At 38.5% G+C, this 19,636-nt stretch overlaps 1 protein-coding gene across 1 annotated transcript; it reads left to right on the forward strand.

Annotated features, from left to right (window-relative positions):
* Positions 1-3,007: 3,007 nt before the first annotated feature.
* myhb (myosin, heavy chain b) lies at positions 3,008-16,687 on the forward strand. The gene is made up of 41 exons (XM_083668694.1): positions 3,008-3,014; positions 3,208-3,245; positions 3,920-4,130; positions 4,284-4,427; positions 4,520-4,676; positions 4,762-4,789; positions 4,974-5,091; positions 5,188-5,280; positions 5,368-5,431; positions 5,508-5,606; positions 5,709-5,812; positions 6,118-6,256; positions 6,490-6,608; positions 6,717-6,866; positions 6,986-7,156; positions 7,249-7,555; positions 7,765-7,829; positions 7,938-8,025; positions 8,172-8,289; positions 8,436-8,559; positions 8,663-8,799; positions 9,062-9,317; positions 9,658-9,900; positions 10,344-10,520; positions 10,695-10,840; positions 10,947-11,037; positions 11,124-11,513; positions 11,687-11,813; positions 11,913-12,031; positions 12,125-12,321; positions 12,432-12,615; positions 12,795-12,960; positions 13,062-13,186; positions 13,372-13,680; positions 13,766-13,969; positions 14,055-14,180; positions 14,316-14,486; positions 14,574-14,678; positions 14,761-14,856; positions 15,960-16,091; positions 16,577-16,687. The coding sequence occupies exons 3-41, from the start codon at positions 3,927-3,929 to the stop codon at positions 16,595-16,597; spliced, it is 5,814 nt and encodes a 1,937-aa protein (XP_083524820.1). The 5' UTR covers positions 3,008-3,014; positions 3,208-3,245; positions 3,920-3,926; the 3' UTR covers positions 16,598-16,687.
* The last annotated feature ends 2,949 nt before the right edge of the window (positions 16,688-19,636 follow it).

Consider the following 19,636-nt stretch of genomic DNA (forward strand, 5'->3'; position numbering starts at 1 on the left):
AAGTCAAAAGCATTGTCCTGTTTGCTGTATTAATCATTATAACAATAATACACAATTAGAAATAAATACAGGCATTGGGAATATGAACACATTTGAACACATAGTGCTCTGATACTGTATGATAGAATGGAACGCAATATCTTTATTAGCCACACAACCAGGTGGAATCAGTTTGGTGGTGGAGAGCTCTACTGTACAGTACCTACATAACATATACCGCAATAAGACAAGACTGACAATGCATACAGTATAATACACAGAGTTGACCTCGCTTGCAGGAAAAGTTACAAGGAAAGGAAAAAGGTTGCATTTTCTGTACAATCCGAACGCAGCCATCCTCTTAGCTCACGACCACCCACAAGTCATCTCTAACGGGATGGGGGACAAATTATTGGACCCACCCCCTGGTGGAGGCTTATGCAGAGACAGAGGAGGGAGAACAAATCAACAAATTTTATATAGTTTTGTGTGACACATTGTTACATTAACTTCCAGTTCCTATCTTATCAATTTTCAGGTAAAACAATAAGTATGTTACAGCAAGTTGCCCTTATACCTGTGTAGTAACACAAATTACTCTGGTAACAATATTGTATTAGCATGTTACATAGTAATATAATTCTTACTGTACCTGGATTTGTGTTTTTGTACACGATTATTTTACTCATTGTATCATACAATAAAGCTTGTCTCCTTGACTAAGGACACTCCTATCCTCTGTTCTTTTCTCTTCTTTTGCATTCATCTTCTCACCCATCACCTGTAATAAAGTATTTGATCGATATTAACATTTCCCCATCCCACATTATCCAACTTTTATTAAGAAAAACGATTAAAAAGAATAAAAAAACATAAACTACATTTGAGTAAAATTGTTGGGATTAATTGGAGTTCATTGGATTTGTCATATCACTAAAATATTTGAAATTACATTGTCACAGCAGGAGTAGGCCACACTCACCTGTCCAAGTACAAGCAGCCCCATCCCTCAGCTGTTTACCAAAAAAGTAGCAGGGAGTCTGCTTTGTTGTTATTTGAATTACAGATTGAACCTTTAAAGAAGGTCATGTCCATGGTGTTAGAGGCAACATAAAAGTCAGGCATTTTATAATAATGAGTAATAATAAATTAAACAGTTAACTGACCTCGTACTGATGTCTTTGACAGCACACACACTGCTTCTCACATCTCAACCTGTGGAAACAGCAGCAAATAGCATACATGATCAGAACTGTCTCATACTTTCTCAGTCATTGCCACATCAGCTCCACCTCCAAACCTCCTTTCACACAAAAATGGAGTGTATCTGGGAAATAAATGTGGAGCTTGCGGTACGACAATGTCTCTGGCTCTCTCACATTCTCTCTTTACCATTCTCTCTCTCCCTCTCTTTCTCTCTCTCTTTCTCTCTCTCTTTCTTTCTTTGATTTATTGCAGCTGTGAGCTAAGACTCCCTCTAGCTGACAGATCTACATATTTCACATTGAAGAGAATATCAGCTGCCGCCTTAAGCTACCATGACCTCTGGCAAGTTGGAGCAGTTCTGGCATGGTCAGTAAACAATAAACACACTGGTAGTTTGTTTTCATTGCTTGTGATTGATCACTTAAGTGGCACTATAATATTCACACTTAATATTCAACTTTTAATCATCAAGATTTGACTAGGTTTACAAAAAAAAGAGTGATACGAGCTTGCACGTTAATGCTTATATTTTATGTAACCAAAAATCTGTCTTTTGGTTTGTTTCTTATTAATGTTTAGGAAAATAATCAAAACCAATGAGTGGTAATATACATTGGTAATGTAAAATAGTTGATAGTTACCTAGAGGTTTAACTGCACCCTACAAAAATCAATAAATATAAATAGTTACTAAAACACTTGTCTCTTCCCAAGCTTCAAAGTAAATTCAAAGTAAATAAAAAGTAAATGAATAAAAAACGTTTGATTTACAGTAAATTATCTGTAACAATACTCAGCCTTCCAAACCTGAAGAAGCTTCGCAGAGTTTGAGCCCAGGGAGCTCTAAATCTATATGCTGAAAGGCATCTGCCACATACTTAACAGTGAGGCTCAATGCATATGTCAACAATTCTCAATAGTGCTAAGGCATGAATGAGCAAGAGGCTATATTTGTTTTAAGTCCTAATAAGAACGGAAAGAGAAGCCAAAGATATTGTGTATCACATTTTTATTGAAACTTTATCACATGTGGGACCACAAGAGAACACTTTTTAACCCACTGTCCCCATTTGGAAATAAAGTGTCATATTTCCTTTGGAAAAAGAAAGATGCTAGAGCATAATAGATCTTGTCTTAAATTAGCATCACTTGATCTCTTGTTCAAATGCTCAAGGGATATTTGAAACAATGTCAATCATCAAGGTCAGTTCAGAAGGTGTGATACCCTTTCAGATCCGTACTGAAGTCATGCAGATATAAAAATGTATTTTAAAGTACATTTCATTCCACAATATTTGATCAGTTATTTAGTAAAATATGAGTATGGTTCATATTTCTTTATCAGATATAAACAATCCAACATCGATGATTAGGCTGAAACAATAGGGGTTCCAACCATATCTAAGTGAAAAATGAGTCCCATAAAGATCAGGGGAAATCAATTTAGTAGTGCTGGTTTTACAATTTCACATGAGAGGCACACCTAACAGTACATTGTTTAGATAAAGATTATGCAAAGTCATAAATGGTCTATTTTCCCAAAACAAGCAATTAGACTTGGATTGTGTACATGTACAGTAAAGTCACTCAAATAAGCAAATCTCTGTAGTTTTAATGATGCACATTGTTTAGTTTTTTTAGAACAAATAACAGGCTTGAAACGGTTTCCCAGTTTCTAGTTAATGCTTTCAATATAAAAAGAGCAGTAAGGATGCTGAAGGGAGATGGGGCAGACATACATGACCAAATAAAGAAAAGGGGCTGCCTCATCTCTCTATAAAAGAAGCTGTCCTGAAGACTTCTCCTAAGACTGATAGGCACAGAGCAAAGGTAAGTAAGTGAGACAGCTCTCACTTTAATTTACCAGTGGCCAATATTTAATATTTAATATTTAATTTTTATCTGTTTCCTCAGATCCAGTTATTCTTGTTTACTTTTTGAAAATACCTCTGATTCTCTGATTCATGTTGAAATAATAACTTGGTGTATATTGACAACAGCCTGAACGTTTTTCATTTTCAAGTATCAACATACCAATTTGGTCACTTGGCTTCAGAAAAGGTAAATAGAGTTTAAGTTAACTTTGGCATGCATGATGTAGATTAATATTGAAGACATCAAAACTATGAAGGAACACATATGGAATTATGTAGTCAACAAAAAAGTGTTAAACAAACCAGAATATGTTTTATGTTTTAGATTCTTCAAAGTAGCCACCTTTTGCTTTGATGACAGCTTTGCACACTCTTGGCAAGGTGTGTCCAAACTTTTAGATATAGATATAGACATAGATATATATACTATATACTTAATTGTGTGGAAGTAGTAACTATTTCCACATATTGGTTAAAACTGTAGATAGAGAGTAGTTACACACAATTTCACTACAGGGTTAGGTTAGGGTGTTGTCTTGCGTTATTACTGTGGCACAGTGTAGTAATACACGATAGTAACACTTGTTACACTGTACTTACAAAAGTAATTGCAGAGTTATACAAACACAGTATGTAAAGTGTTTCCTAATGTATCAGAAAAAATCAGAATAGAAATGTTGGCAACTAATTGTGAAGAGAAGAGTGACAAAAACATATTGCTCTAGTCTAGATATTTGTAAAGATTAGGCTAGAGTTATATTATTTGGCTTAGGATGGAAATTCCAAATTGTGAGAGTTCATCGCATTAGGATCTGAATTTTTGTATTTTTATTTTTAAGAGTAACTCTTTTCTTTGCATAGTGCCATCATGAGCACGGATGCGGAGATGCAGGTCTTTGGCCCGGCGGCTATTTTCCTCCGAAAGCCGGAAAGGGAGAGAATTGCGGCACAGACCACTCCCTTTGATGCCAAATCAGCTTTCTTTGTGGTTGAGCCTAGTGAAATGTACCTCAAAGGGGTTCTTCAGAGTAGAGATGGTGGCAAAGCCACTGTCAAAACTCTATGTGGAAAGGTCAGTGGATTTCTATCATAGACTGAACTTATTATATATTGGCAAACTATATAATGTGAATACTGTGGCAATTCTGCTGATCTATTCATTATATATATTATATTCACTATATCTGAAAGATTAGCCACTTGCAAATATATCTTCCTGTCACAGACCATCACTGTAAAAGAGGATGACATCCACCCCATGAACCCTCCGAAGTATGATAAGATTGAAGACATGGCCATGATGACCCACCTCAACGAACCCACTGTGCTGTATAACCTCAAAGAGCGTTACGCCGCATGGATGATCTATGTGAGCCTTACATAAAGTACTAGCATTCTATACAGTAAAGTACATGAATAAATGGAAAGCTGATACAATAATATTTTCCTCCACTGTCACAGACCTACTCTGGGCTGTTCTGTGTCACTGTGAACCCCTACAAGTGGCTGCCAGTGTACGATGCGTCTGTGGTCAATGCTTACAGAGGCAAAAAGAGGATTGAGGCCCCTCCCCACATCTTCTCCATCTCTGACAATGCCTATCAGTTCATGCTCACCGGTACACAAATACCCTTGGACTAGAGTAATATTCAGAATATTATGATAAGTTTATATCCCATTTTCACTTGCCTTTTTTCTTTCAGACCGTGAGAACCAGTCAATCCTGATTACGTAAGTGCAAAATAATGAGTAAGATTATATTTGTATTGGTCTTCTACACTAGCACTATCTTACAATATAATTGTGCAGTAGTGTTGTAGTTTATCATACATCATCATGTTTTCTTAGTAAGATTATATAAAACTTTAAAAGAAATAAAAACAATGGTAATAAGAATCATCCATGTCTATTCCAGCGGAGAATCTGGTGCAGGCAAGACTGTGAACACCAAACGTGTCATCCAGTACTTCGCGACAATCGCAGTGGCTGGGGGATCGAAGAAATCTGAGGCCACTTCTACTGGCAAAATAAAGGTCAGATAATGTGATTCAAGGCTACATTCACTGATTTTGTGGAGATTTATGCATCGTGACAAATTTCTAAAATATGTAAAATAATGTCATCTCCAGGGGTCACTGGAAGATCAAATCATTGCAGCCAACCCCCTGCTAGAGGCCTATGGTAATGCCAAGACCGTGAGAAATGATAACTCTTCCCGCTTTGTAAGTATCACCAAAAAGAAATCTTGAGATTTCTTCTAAGGGAAGTTCAAATGTTATATTCTGATGGATATCTTATGAAATCTTTAGGGTAAATTCATCAGAATCCATTTTGGAACAACCGGAAAGTTGGCCTCCGCTGATATTGAAACATGTAAGTGCACCTTTATCAGTATATCATCCTGTTGTGGTGTCAAAGGCCGCTGCTCATGCAAAAATCTATTCTACAGATTTGCTGGAGAAGTCAAGAGTAACATTCCAGCTGTCTGCTGAGAGAAGCTACCACATCTTCTATCAGCTCATGACAGGACACAAGCCTGAACTGCTGGGTGAGGCAAAAGAAATATGAAATGGAATGTTTGGTAACAAAAGTTCATCAAACTTATATACAGTAACTGGGTTCAACGTGTATTCAAATTATTCTCCTCCAGAGGCTCTTCTGATCACCACCAACCCTTTTGACTATCCCATGATAAGTCAGGGTGAAATTACTGTGAAGAGCATTGATGATGTAGAGGAGTTCATAGCTACAGATGTAAGTGAAAATGCATTACGATAAATGCAGATGTAGAATACAAATTTAGAATAGAAATGATTGTACATTGTGAATATTATGCATGCATTATACTGTACAAGAGGCCCAGAGTTGTTTCTAGCTATGTGACCTGAACAAGGTCACTAGTCTAGGACTGAAATAGCTGGGGTAAGACTGTAAAATAAAGCACAAACAACCGTTTTTCCACAAACAACTGTTTTCCACTAAGGAAGACAAGTCAATTAATCTATAAAGACACTAACTGGCATAAAACGTTAATTAAAGAATGCTTTAATTCTCTGTAGACGGCCATTGATATCTTGGGCTTCACTGCAGAAGAGAAATTGGGCATTTTCAAGCTGACTGGTGCTGTGATGCATCATGGGAGCATGAAGTTCAAGCAGAAGCAGCGTGAGGAGCAGGCAGAGCCTGATGGCAATGAGGGTAAATATCAGAAAATAACAGTTTAAGATGAGTTAAGCCATCAACTTGACTAAACTACTGCTGCATGAAAGGATTTGAAAATATGACTGCCAAGACATCAATTTGCACAATGAGAAAACAGTCAAAGCGGTTTCACTACTACTGTATATGGACTTTGTTATCTTGGATATCTTTGTCACTTAGAAACACAATGGAATGATTAATGAGCACTTTATGCTTTCTCTTGCAATCAGAGGCTGATAAAATTGCCTACCTCATGGGCCTGAACTCTGCTGACATGCTCAAGGCTCTGTGTTACCCCAGAGTGAAGGTCGGAAACGAGATGGTGACCAAGGGGCAGACTGTGCCACAGGTAACATCCGAGAAACATTCACTCACAATAACCAAGAGAAAACCGCTAAGGAGAATTCTTAAATTCTATGTATGAGTAGAAATCAAAGCACCCTTCTTTTTAACTTAGGTGATGAATTCAACTTCAGCCCTCTCCAAGTCAGTCTATGAGAAAATGTTCTTGTGGATGGTCGTCCGTATCAATGAGATGTTGGACACAAAACAGCCCAGACAGTTCTATATTGGTGTGCTGGACATCGCTGGGTTTGAGATCTTTGATGTTAGTGGACAACACAAAATAACTTATTTCAATGTTTTAATTTGTTTCTAGTGACTGATTCCATCTTCATTATTTACATTCTTATTCCCTAAAACACTGACCATATTTTCCGTATTCAGTATAACAGCTTGGAACAGCTGTGTATCAACTTCACTAATGAGAAACTGCAACAGTTTTTCAATCACCACATGTTTGTGTTGGAGCAAGAAGAGTACAAGAAAGAAGGCATTGACTGGGAGTTCATTGACTTTGGTATGGACTTGGCTGCTTGCATTGAACTTATTGAGAAGGTAGGTGAGATCTGGAAAGAAATATACAATGCAGTAATATCCTTGTCTGCTTATCATATAATATTGAATATAATATGTTACATTGTCAACAGCCAATGGGTATATTCTCCATCCTTGAAGAGGAGTGTATGTTCCCCAAGGCTTCAGACACTACCTTCAAAAACAAGCTGTATGACCAGCATATTGGTAAAACCAAGGCCTTTGAGAAACCCAAACCTGCAAAAGGCAAGGCTGAGGCCCACTTTGCCTTATTGCACTATGCTGGTACTGTGGACTACAACATCACAGGCTGGCTGGAGAAGAATAAGGACCCCCTGAACGACTCTGTGGTGCAGCTCTACCAGAAGTCTTCAGTTAAACTTTTGGCTATGCTGTATGTAGCTCATGCCGGTGCAGAGGGTAATGATACAGTAACTCCCTTCCTTTATCTCAAGTTATTTTTCCACAAGAGAAGTTGATAAACTCACGCTTCTCTTTTTTAAAGTTAGAATATCCAAATTGTTTACATTTATGTTCAGTTAGTGTCATTATATGATAATATAATATAAATATGGTAAAAATTAAGTTTGTGCCCAAAAACCTAATTCGAGAAAAACTTTTTTCAACAGATGCAAAAGCAGGAGGCAAGAAGAAAAAGGGTGGCTCCTTCCAGACTGTGTCTGCTCTGTTCAGGGTATCTGTATTTTTATTACTATTGTACATTTTTACTTTACTGCTACATTTATTTACAGATTCCTATTAACAGATTCTTATTAACAATCAATATCTTTCCATCCGACAGGAGAATTTGGGCAAGCTAATGACCAATTTAAGGAGCACTCATCCTCACTTTGTGCGTTGCTTGATTCCCAATGAATCAAAGACACCAGGTTGGTATTGTGATATCATAAACAATACAGCATACATTTATCATGTCAAAAATGACAAACATCCGCGTCCTGTAAATTGCTACATGTGTTAGGAAAACCAGGCCTGTGTAACAGGATAAATGTGATGTTTTCTCATAATGTTTTAGGTCTGATGCAGAACTTTCTGGTCATCCACCAGCTGAGATGTAATGGTGTGCTGGAAGGTATCAGAATCTGCAGAAAGGGCTTCCCCAGCAGAATCCTCTATGGTGACTTCAAGCAGAGGTACTGTAATATATGTACTGCAAGATAAAAAGTTACTTTTAACACGGTTATTTAATTATCTTAAATGCGTACTTAGTAGACATGATTCCATAATGTGTTTAATATTGGAAACAAAAAACATTGTTTCCTTATAACCATTTTGACAGATACAAAGTATTGAATGCCAGCGTCATCCCTGAGGGGCAATTCATTGACAACAAGAAGGCTTCAGAGAAGCTCTTGGGATCAATAGCTGTCGACCATACTCAGTACAAGTTTGGGCACACCAAGGTAGAGCAATAGAAATGCAGCAAATGACACAAGCATTAATACTGTCGTTATCAATAGAAATTTTTTTGTCAATAAAATCTATCCCTAAATCTGTTCCCTAAAGGTATTCTTCAAAGCTGGTCTGCTGGGTACTCTGGAGGAGATGAGAGATGACAAACTGGCTACTCTGGTGACCATGACTCAGGCTCTCTGTAGAGGATATGTCATGAGGAAACAGTTCATGAAGATGATGGAAAGACGGTAGGTAAACCTATTGCATGCTAAATCGATGAATGAATCTGTTTTTGGACCCACTTTAAACAAAGGATTATTTTGAAGTCTAAATGAAACCTTTAAAATCCCTTTATAAGGCCTATATACTGTACAGTAGATGCTTAGGAAATAATTCATAAGCAAATCTCTTATACGCCATCGAGGTTATGAATGCTTTATTAAGCCTAAAACATTATACTTTGTTTACAATAGGAACCTGATTTTCTTATTCTGTGATTGTCATAAACAGAGAATCGATATATTCCATCCAATACAACATCCGCTCATTCATGAATGTGAAAACATGGCCATGGATGAAGCTGTACTTCAAGATCAAGCCTCTTCTGAAGAGTGCAGAGACTGAGAAAGAGATGGCCCAAATGAAGGAGACCTTTGAAAAAACAAAGGAAGATCTCGCTAAGGCACTGGCAAAGAAGAAAGAGCTTGAGGAAAAAATGGTTTCTCTGCTGCAGGAAAAGAATGACCTTCTGTTACAAGTAGCATCTGTAAGTTACAAAAATGCCCTTATGTCACCTTTCATTTTAACAAATTGCTTATATACAATTCTACAATTGTTTTCAAATTGTCAAAATACAGCCACTAGATTAATACAACTCATATTATCTCAACATTACTACAGTATGCTACTTCTTTTCCTATAGTACAGTATATGGTTTAAAGACAGAGATTTTTGTATTTGCACTACAGTGTGTTACCAGCATTACCTCTCTTTAAAATTGATTTCCAAGCCATATTATCTTGTATGATAAATTGCAGATAAATCATTTTGATCCTCAACTATTTTCCAGTGTCAATTCAGTCTTGTTTATTTTTCATCTACAATAGGAAGGTGATAACCTCTCTGATGCTGAGGAGAGATGTGAGGGGCTCATTAAAAGTAAGATCCAGCTGGAGTGCAAACTCAAAGAGACGTCTGAACGACTGGAGGATGAGGAGGAAATCAATGCTGAGTTGACAGCCAAGAAGAGAAAACTGGAGGATGAGTGCTCTGAGCTGAAGAAAGACATTGATGACTTGGAGCTCACCTTGGCCAAAGTGGAGAAGGAGAAACATGCAACAGAAAACAAGGTTTACTTTTGATCAAGTTCTACTACAGTACATTTATATTTTAGTCATTTAGCAGACACTCTTATCCAGAGTGACTTACTGTACAATAATTACATTTGCCTACAGTTAGTGAAACAACTATTATCACAAGTACAGTAAGACTTGCTCTAAGAATAGGTGCTGGTAGCAGCCACAGTGCTAGAAAAATGATGTTCATTCTAAAGCTGGGACACACAAAGCCGATAGTTTGGGCAGTATGTTCCAGTGTGTTGATCAAAGACATCAGATGAAGACATCTCAAATAGTCCCTAACCATCGCCTTGGTGTATCCCAGCTCTTAAATGTTTAGGAAAACTGACTGATGATGTAAAATGAAACAATTTACATTAAAACAGCAGAGTTGTACGTTCAAGATGATAATTTTAACTTCTTACTGAGTATCCATATCTCATGATTTCATTTAGGTTAAAAATATGACAGAGGAGATGGCCTCTCAGGATGAGACCATTGCTAAGTTAACCAAGGAGAAGAAAGCCCTACAAGAGGCCCACCAGCAGATGTTGGATGATCTACAGGCAGAGGAAGACAAAGTCAACACTCTGACCAAAGCCAAGGCCAAGCTGGAACAGCAAGTGGATGATGTGAGTTAGATACATTGGCTTGAAGTTACAAGCAACAGGATATCTGTTTAAAATAGCAGCAATTATAGCTGTGCCTCACAATAACCAAGGAAAATAACATACATACTGTATAACACTCACAGTTGTCTTTGGTTGTTTATCCATTTTTTATCTTAACATTTTTGGGTGAACTAGCTGGAGGGTTCCTTGGAGCAAGAGAAGAAGATCCGCATGGACCTAGAGAGAGTCAAGAGGAAGCTTGAAGGAGATCTGAAACTGGCCCAAGAATCCCTAATGGATCTGGAGAATGACAAGCAGCAGTCAGATGAGAAGATAAAGAAGTAAGTTGTTAGCTGATAATGAAGACATTAGAACAGGCACTTATCCCACATCCATATATCATAACACCATAGCACAATTAACATATGTTAATTTTCTCCACAAAAGAAAGGATTTTGAGCTAAGCCAACTCCTAAGTAAGATTGAAGATGAACAGTCACTTGGTGCCCAGCTTCAGAAGAAGATCAAGGAACTCCAGGTGATGTTTAAATTGATTCATTGATTCATATTACTTAATTTCGGAGTAAAATAATCAGTTAAAAATAATACAACTTTTCATCTCAGGCTCGTATTGAGGAGCTGGAGGAGGAAATTGAGTCTGAACGTGCTGCTCGGGCCAAGGTTGAGAAGCAGAGGGCTGATCTCTCCAGGGAACTTGAGGAGATCAGTGAGAGGCTTGAGGAAGCTGGTGGTGCAACTTCTGTTCAGATTGAAATGAACAAAAAGCGGGAAGCTGAGTTCCAGAAGCTACGTCGCGATCTTGAAGAGTCCACCCTCCAGCATGAGGCCACCGCTGCAGCCCTCCGCAAGAAGCAGGCTGACAGCATGGCAGAATTGGGAGAACAAATCGACAACCTTCAGCGTATCAAGCAGAAGCTGGAGAAGGAAAAGAGTGAATTCAAAATGGAGATTGATGACCTCTCCAGCAATATGGAAGCTGTTGCCAAATCAAAGGTGGGAGATCTAATTTAGAGCGGGGGAAAATAAGTATCTGTATGAATGAAATAACATTAAAGATGAATGTTTTGTCATACTTAATATTACAGTGTTCAGTAACACAGTAATTACATAGCACGGCAATGTAAGGTATTACCAAATGTCTTAAGTAACTTCAAAATGGTTCACAGGGAAACCTTGAAAAAATGTGCCGCACCCTTGAAGATCAACTGAGTGAATTAAAGACCAAGAATGATGAACATGTCCGTGAGCTGAATGACACAAGTGTACAAAGAGCAAGGCTTCTGACTGAGAATGGTGAGTATAACATCTAAGGCCTGTACAGTAAACCTTGTAAAATAAATACATAAATAAATAATTAATAATGCAAATGTTCATACCCCTCTGTCCAATCAGGTGAATTTGGGCGTCGACTAGAAGAGAAAGAGTCTCTGGTTTCCCAGCTCACCAGGGGCAAACAAGCATACACTCAGCAGATTGAGGAGCTCAAGAGGCAGATTGAGGAGGAGGTTAAGGTAATGGATAGGCCTACATACACCTTTCTGCACCTCCTTTCTACAGTAAGTACAAATTAGTTGGGACTGAAATTCATTTTCATGATGACATAGGCCAAGAATGCCCTGGCCCATGGTGTGCAATCAGCCCGTCATGACTGTGACCTGCTCCGAGAGCAATATGAGGAGGAGCAGGAGGCCAAGACTGAGCTGCAGCGTGGAATGTCCAAGGCCAACAGTGAGGTGGCTCAATGGAGAACCAAATATGAGACTGATGCCATCCAGCGCACTGAGGAGCTTGAGGAGGCCAAGTAATCAAACATATTATGCATAGACATACTGCTGGAATACCTACAAAATAACTGCTGGAATAACTACAATATGAGATAATAACACCTTAATTACATTGTATTCTTCACAGGAAAAAGCTTGCCCAGCGTCTGCAAGATGCAGAAGAATCCATTGAGGCCATGAACTCTAAGTGTAGCTCTCTGGAGAAGACCAAGCAGAGACTGCATGGTGAAGTGGAGGATCTCATGATTGATGTAGAGAGAGCTAATGCTTTGGCTGCCAGCCTTGACAAGAAGCAGAGGAACTTTGACAAGGTAAAGTTTTAACAAATGTATGGTAAGAGAAAGTTACACACTATAATATTACCCATATTTTTGCAGGAGATGAACCAATGTTTCAGCACAATGTGCCCTGGTCAGTCAATGAAGTATCAATGAAGTACAGTAGAATATCTCTCTCAAGTCACTCATTCATTTGTTCATTACACTCTCAGGTTCTTGCTGAGTGGAAGCAGAAGTATGAGGAGAGCCAGGCAGAGCTGGAGGGAACTCAGAAAGAAGCTCGCTCTCTCAGCACTGAGCTGTTCAAGATGAAGAACGCCTATGAGGAAGCTCTGGACCAACTGGAGACACTTAAGAGGGAGAACAAGAACCTGCAACGTATGGCAATATAACAAGGATGTAATGCACAGTCTATCCAGAGTACTGTATGGATGCACACAAATCTATTTTTCAGTTTCTCTGCTCTTTTATTTCAATAGAGGAGATCTCTGACCTGACTGAGCAGATTGGTGAGAATGGAAAGACCATCCATGAACTGGATAAAGGGAAGAAGATAGTGGAGGCTGAAAAGGCGGAAATTCAAACAGCACTAGAGGAGGCAGAGGTATGCACACTAAAATTCTAAAATGTCTACAAAGATGTTCATGATTACAAAAGGATAGGGATATAAAATATCTAAATTGAGTAGTTAGTTCATTGTTCAAACTTATTTTTAGGGCACACTGTGTGGTCTTTGGAATGGTGCTTAGAATCTTAATCAACAAAAGTTGTCTACTCTTCATTTTACAGGCTACACTGGAGCATGAGGAATCAAAGATTCTCCGTGTTCAGCTGGAGCTCAATCAGCTCAAAGGTGAAGTTGACAGGAAGCTTGCGGAAAAGGATGAGGAAATGGAGCAGATTAAGAGGAACAGCCAGAGGGTGATGGACTCCATGCAGAGCACTCTGGATGCTGAAATCAGGAGCAGGAATGATGCACTGAGAGTCAAGAAGAAGATGGAGGGAGACCTCAATGAAATGGAGGTTCAGCTGAGCCATGCTAATCGACAGGCTGTTGAATCTCAGAAACAGCTGAGGAACGTCCAGGGAGTGCTCAAGGTACATTTAGACTTTTATTCAAACATCTTTTACTGTTTTCACCCTTTTTTAAACATTTAAATGAGTCTTCTCTCTTTGATCACAGGATGCCCAACTGCACCTTGATGATGCTTTAAGAGGGCAGGAAGACATGAAGGAGCAGGTTGCCATGGTGGAACGCAGGAACAACCTGATGATGGCTGAAATTGAGGAACTGCGGGCTGCCCTGGAGCAGACAGAGAGAAGCCGCAAAGTGGCCGAGCAGGAGCTGCTTGATGCCAGTGAACGTGTGGGACTGCTGCATTCTCAGGTACATACGAAAATACCTTTCTGATGGTCAAATATGGTGTGCAAGCCAGTTTAGTCATGTGACAAGATCATCCTAATTTTTGCAGAATATAAGTCTTATCAACACCAAGAAGAAGCTGGAAGCTGACCTTGTTCAGGTTCAAGGTGAAGTTGAGGATACTGTCCAGGAAGCAAGAAATGCAGAAGAGAAGGCTAAGAAGGCTATTACTGATGTAAGTTTCATTTTCTGCCTGTCTTCAGTATATTGCTTATTGTATTCATATACAATATATTTTCTGTAGCTGAGTACAAGACATCTAATATAACCACAAACCATATATATGAATACATACAACATATTATTATAGGCTGCTATGATGGCAGAGGAGCTGAAGAAGGAGCAGGACACCAACAGTCACCTGGAGAGGATGAAGAAGAACCTGGAGGTCACAGTCAAGGACCTGCAGCACCGTCTGGATGAGGCTGAAAACCTGGCCATGAAGGGTGGAAAAAAACAACTCCAGAAACTGGAGGCTAGGGTGCGTAGAGAGCATTTACATACTGTAAATGTTACAGATGAACAATCATATTTGAGATTAAAACAGAATTATCAAACTATATTCCAGGTCCGTGAGCTGGAGTCTGAAGTTGATGCTGAACAGAGACGTGGAGCTGATGCTGTTAAAGGTGTCCGCAAATATGAGAGAAGAGTGAAGGAGCTCACTTACCAGGTACAACAATGAATCATAAGAATGACAAACACTACAGATACACCATTCAAAAGGATAAACAAATCTCCTGTTAACTCTACAGACCGAGGAGGACAAGAAGAACGTGACCAGACTGCAGGATCTTGTGGACAAGCTGCAACTGAAAGTGAAGGCCTATAAGAGACAGACTGAGGAAACTGTAAGTACATGCCATGCCGTTGCATTACGAGAAATAGAAGCTGATAGCTGCAATAATTGTTGATAGAACTAGCTTCTATGTACAGTGCCTGACATCTATTGTACTTGATAGAGTACATTTAATTTTTACATTTTTTCACCCATCTAAATGTACACTCACCGGCCACTTTATTAGGTACACCTTGCTAGTACTGGGTTGGACCCCCTTTTGTAGCCCATCTGCTTCAAGGTTCGACGTGTTGTGCGTTCAGAGATGGTCTTCTGCATACCTTGGTTGTAACGAGTGGTTATTTGAGTTACTGTTGCCTTTCTATCATCTTGAACCAGTCTGGCCATTCTCCTCTGACCTCTGGCATCAACAAGGCATTTTCGCCCAGAGAACTGCCGCTCACTGGATATTTTCTCTTTTTTGGACCATTCTCTGTAAACCCTAGAAATGGTTGCGTGTGAAAATCCCAATAGATCAGCAGCTTCTGAAATACTCAGACCAGCCCGTCTGGCACCAACAACCATGCCACGTTCAAAGTCATTTAAATCACCTTTCTTCCCCATTCTGATGCTCAGTTTGAACTTCAGCTGGTCATCTTGACCATGTCTACATACCTAAATGCATTGAGTTGCTGCCATGTGATTGGCTGATTAGATATTTGCGTTACCAAGCAGTTGAACAGGTGTACTTAATAAAGTGGCCAGTGAGTGTATTACACACTATAACATTACCCATATTTTTGCAGGAGATGAACCAATGTTTCAGCACAATGTGCCCTGGTCATTGGTACATGAGTTTCAATAATTTTCGGAAAATCATTACCAAATCTAGAGTGCAATATATGAGTTAAATGCAACATGGGATATGCAATACAGAACCCAAATTATATGAAATCTTAATTAAATCTTAAAGGCTCACAGGAGTCTAGTTTATTTGATAAAGACTTACGTTTGTCTGTTTTCCTGTTAGTATGATTCACATTACTTTATTGGATCAATGATGGAGATGATAATTCATCTCCATCATTGATCCAATCACATTCAAAACACATATGCACAGAATCACAGTCAGACATACAATGTCACTGTTAAATCAAGTTTTCTCAATTCTAACAGGAGGAGCAGGCCAACACTCACCTGTCCAGGTACAGGAAGGTGCAGCATGAGTTGGAGGAAGCTCAGGAGCGGGCTGACATTGCTGAGTCACAGGTCAACAAGCTGAGAGCCAAGAGCCGTGATGTTGGCAGGGTAAAGTTAAATCCAATGCCATTTCATTAATAAGTGATGAAAAATATGACATTTAACAAAACAGGTTGCCTTTCTCACTAAATTGTGATACATTCTAGTAACTGAATATTTTAACTTAAAGATTTAGTTGTTTCAAATATCATCAATGTGGTAATGGTTAAAGCTCTAATTTGTAGATTTAAGCTTAAAAATAGTGCTTATTGGCCATGATAAATCTGTAGCATTCAAGGAATGACATCACATGATGAATGAATCAGTGAAGAGCACTGTTTTGGTCAAAACAAAGCTTTCTAAAATCTGGTGTCGTGGTCGAGCACTGGCCATTACGTACCAATTTTACTTTTTTATTTTACATTATCAGAAAACTTTTCAAATGTTCTGTGCTGCCAGAGAGGGCAGTAAAGTGCAAAACTACATGCTTCACCTTTAAAGGAAGGAGCATCTTCTACCCCTGACATGTTATTCTCTGTTAAATTCACTTCCAGGTAAAAGATGCTGAAGAGTGAGAGCAGAAGTCCAGACGAGACATCCTATCAAGAGACCATAAAATATGTTTTTCTGATAAATAGTCTCTAATGTATGAAACTAGTAATAAATCTGCAAGCTATATCTCTGCGTTGTCCGATGTTTTCATTGTACCACTCAAATACAGTATATTTTTGTCGTACTCATAGTGTATGCTGAGCACCATTGCAGACGACACCTGAGGAGAAAATGTTCCTATTGCACTTTATTTCAGAGTTACAGAGATTATTAGGTATCTACTTAGGAATGACATATTTCTTTCTTTGGAAATTACTTGTTTGTTTCTTTGAGATTATTTTTAACAAGCACCACTCGGCAGAATTTACAACAAGGTACTGTACATACTAATTGTATTGAATTTGAATTATTTGAGGTAAATACCAAACATTGTCCCCATTGTTACTACAGTACATGATTTCCGAAAGAGTGCTATGTAAGAACCAGTGGAAACAGTACCATAAACTGCTTCAGTACAAGTGCTCCTTGCTCCGTGCTCATATACAGCAGGCTCACATGCATTTAGAACTGTACAGTAGATGGATTGTTTCATTGTGTAGTGTTTAGTTTGTTACTGTAAATCCATTCCACAGGTACTATTCATCTGAAATATGGACATAAACTTCAGCCCCTGCAGAATGTGTTACCAACTCATAATTTAGATTTTCCCATTCATGGATTGGATGCAAAAGACATACACTCACCGAGTATTTTATTAGGAACACCTGTACACTCAGGTGTACACTCTCATGGTGGAGGTGGTGTAATGGTGTGGGGAATGTTTTCTTGGCACACTTTGGACCTGTTAATACCAACAGGAGATTCACAGCTTGAAAGTGCACTTGAAAAATCTGCAGGAATTGCATGATGCAATCATGTCATCATGGAGCAGAATCTCAGTGGAATGTTTCCAACATCTTGTGGAATCAATGCCACGAAGAATTGAGGCTGTTTTGAGAGCAAAGGAAGGCCCTACCCAGTATTAGTATAGTATTCCTATTAAAGTGTACAGTGAGTGTACATTAACAACATTAACAGCACAACATCACCTGGTGGCACCTTTCTCCTCCAAACCCAGTTGTCACTTTCCAAAACAAGGACATTTTCATGCATTTCTAGTTTCTGAAAACCCCTTTACATGTTTGTCACACTGAAAGACTTAATCGTGTTCACACAAGATTACTAAGGGTGCAATCATAAACCTTTGTTGTAGTACAGTAGATGTACAATATATGCTCTATGCTGAAATTAAACAAGAGTATCGTAAAGTTTGAGGTTACCAGTCTCATTTTAAATGTCACACTCAGCATAACCTTGTAATAATAATAATAAACTCATAATAATGTTGTTGTAAGTTCTTAATCTTTCCAAATGTACAGTAGATACTGTTGAACAAAATGTATACTGCATAAGGATAACTTGAAACATAACTGGCATCCATCTAAATTGAGGAATAATCTTTCTGTAGATGTATTTTAGTTGTCCCTTAGATGTGCCGGGGCCTCAGGCCACCTGCTTTATGCTGATTCTCTCCAACTGTTTAATGTATTTGATTTTCAGTTTTCAACAGCCAGAGGGGCTCTGAGCCCCTCAAAAAACTAGACTCCAGTTCCTGAAATATTGCAGGCTTTGTCCAATATAAAGCAAATTAGTTGATGACCAAAAACAGGCATTGCAAAAACAATGATTGTACCTGCAAAAATTAGGCTGATGGTTATCCTATGCTGGTACATACAGTACATTTTTCTCTAGAAATGGCAGCAAAATTGTAACTTACAGTACTTTTGCCAAAGAGAGGCTAAAAACTCCACTGAGGAGAGCAATACACAAGCTCTTGGTGACAAACAGCTAGGCTCTTAGACCATTGCTGAGCAGGCAGCTATATTTGTATTCCATCCTAATAACAACACACTTGAGGATAAAGATATTTTTATTAAATATATATTCCTATTTTATAACGTGTGAACTCAGTATTTGGTCACTGATGCCATCTCTCCATCTTTGCCAGTTCAGTATAAACTTTCCAAGGGGAAAGAATGACAGTGAATACACGTCATATAATATGATCTGCTCCTTACTTTGTTTGGGGAAAACACTTGAGGGAAGGTCAGGCTGCAAGGTTAGCCTTGTCTCCAGTTCATCTATCAAGACATACAGTGGAACAACACCATTAAAAGGAGGGGTTTATTAATAAATCTGCTCCTCTGGGACCAGATCTGAATGTTTGTTTCCAACCTGTAGACACAGAACTATGCTGCACCTGTTCTCTTCAGATTCCATGTCTAACAATGTAACAATGGAGGTGCATTTTACTGTAAGACAACCCAAGACCAATGACTTAGTTACAACCCAAGGCCAAGCCATAAACTAAAGCATAAACTAAGTTGTACACAATGTATTGTTACCTCAAAAAGAGTCCCTCAAAAGTAATGTACAGCATCCTTCATTCAGGGTGGCACACTGCCTGTGATTACAACCCTGACAGACATAATCTGTGTCACATTAATGGAGGCATGGGTAGTTCGCCAAGTTTTTCAACCTAGATTGTTTCCTAATTAGTTAATTGGAGTTCCCAGTAGACTTTATCGCCATTCAGAAGTAAGGCAAAAATGCAAGGGGCTCTTACATTAACTGTAGTTGAGTCATTGAATTTGTCCACACTATTCCTACAAAAGCTGTGAAGTGAAGACATGAAATTATATATTATGCCGAATACTGTGTAAATATTATATATTATAAATTATATATTATACCAAATACTGTATCTGTGTCCTATTGTTTCCAACTGGAATGTTATCACTTTTGAAAGAGATGAAAGCCAAAAAGATAATTACATCTGTGTAATTAATGATATCTAACACCTCTTTCAAAATGACGAAAGCATCCTAAGGAAAATAGCAATCAGCTATATTTATCTTTAATCTTTTAAATATGAGATATCAAGTAACACAATTTAATTTCATAGTAAATGTGATCACAACAGTCTAGTCTAGCCTACAGTTTCCTATGCCTGTAATATGAAA

This window comes from Argentina silus (genome assembly GCF_951799395.1).
Source record: "Argentina silus genome assembly, chromosome: 4".
Classification (NCBI taxonomy): Eukaryota; Metazoa; Chordata; class Actinopteri; order Argentiniformes; family Argentinidae; genus Argentina; species Argentina silus.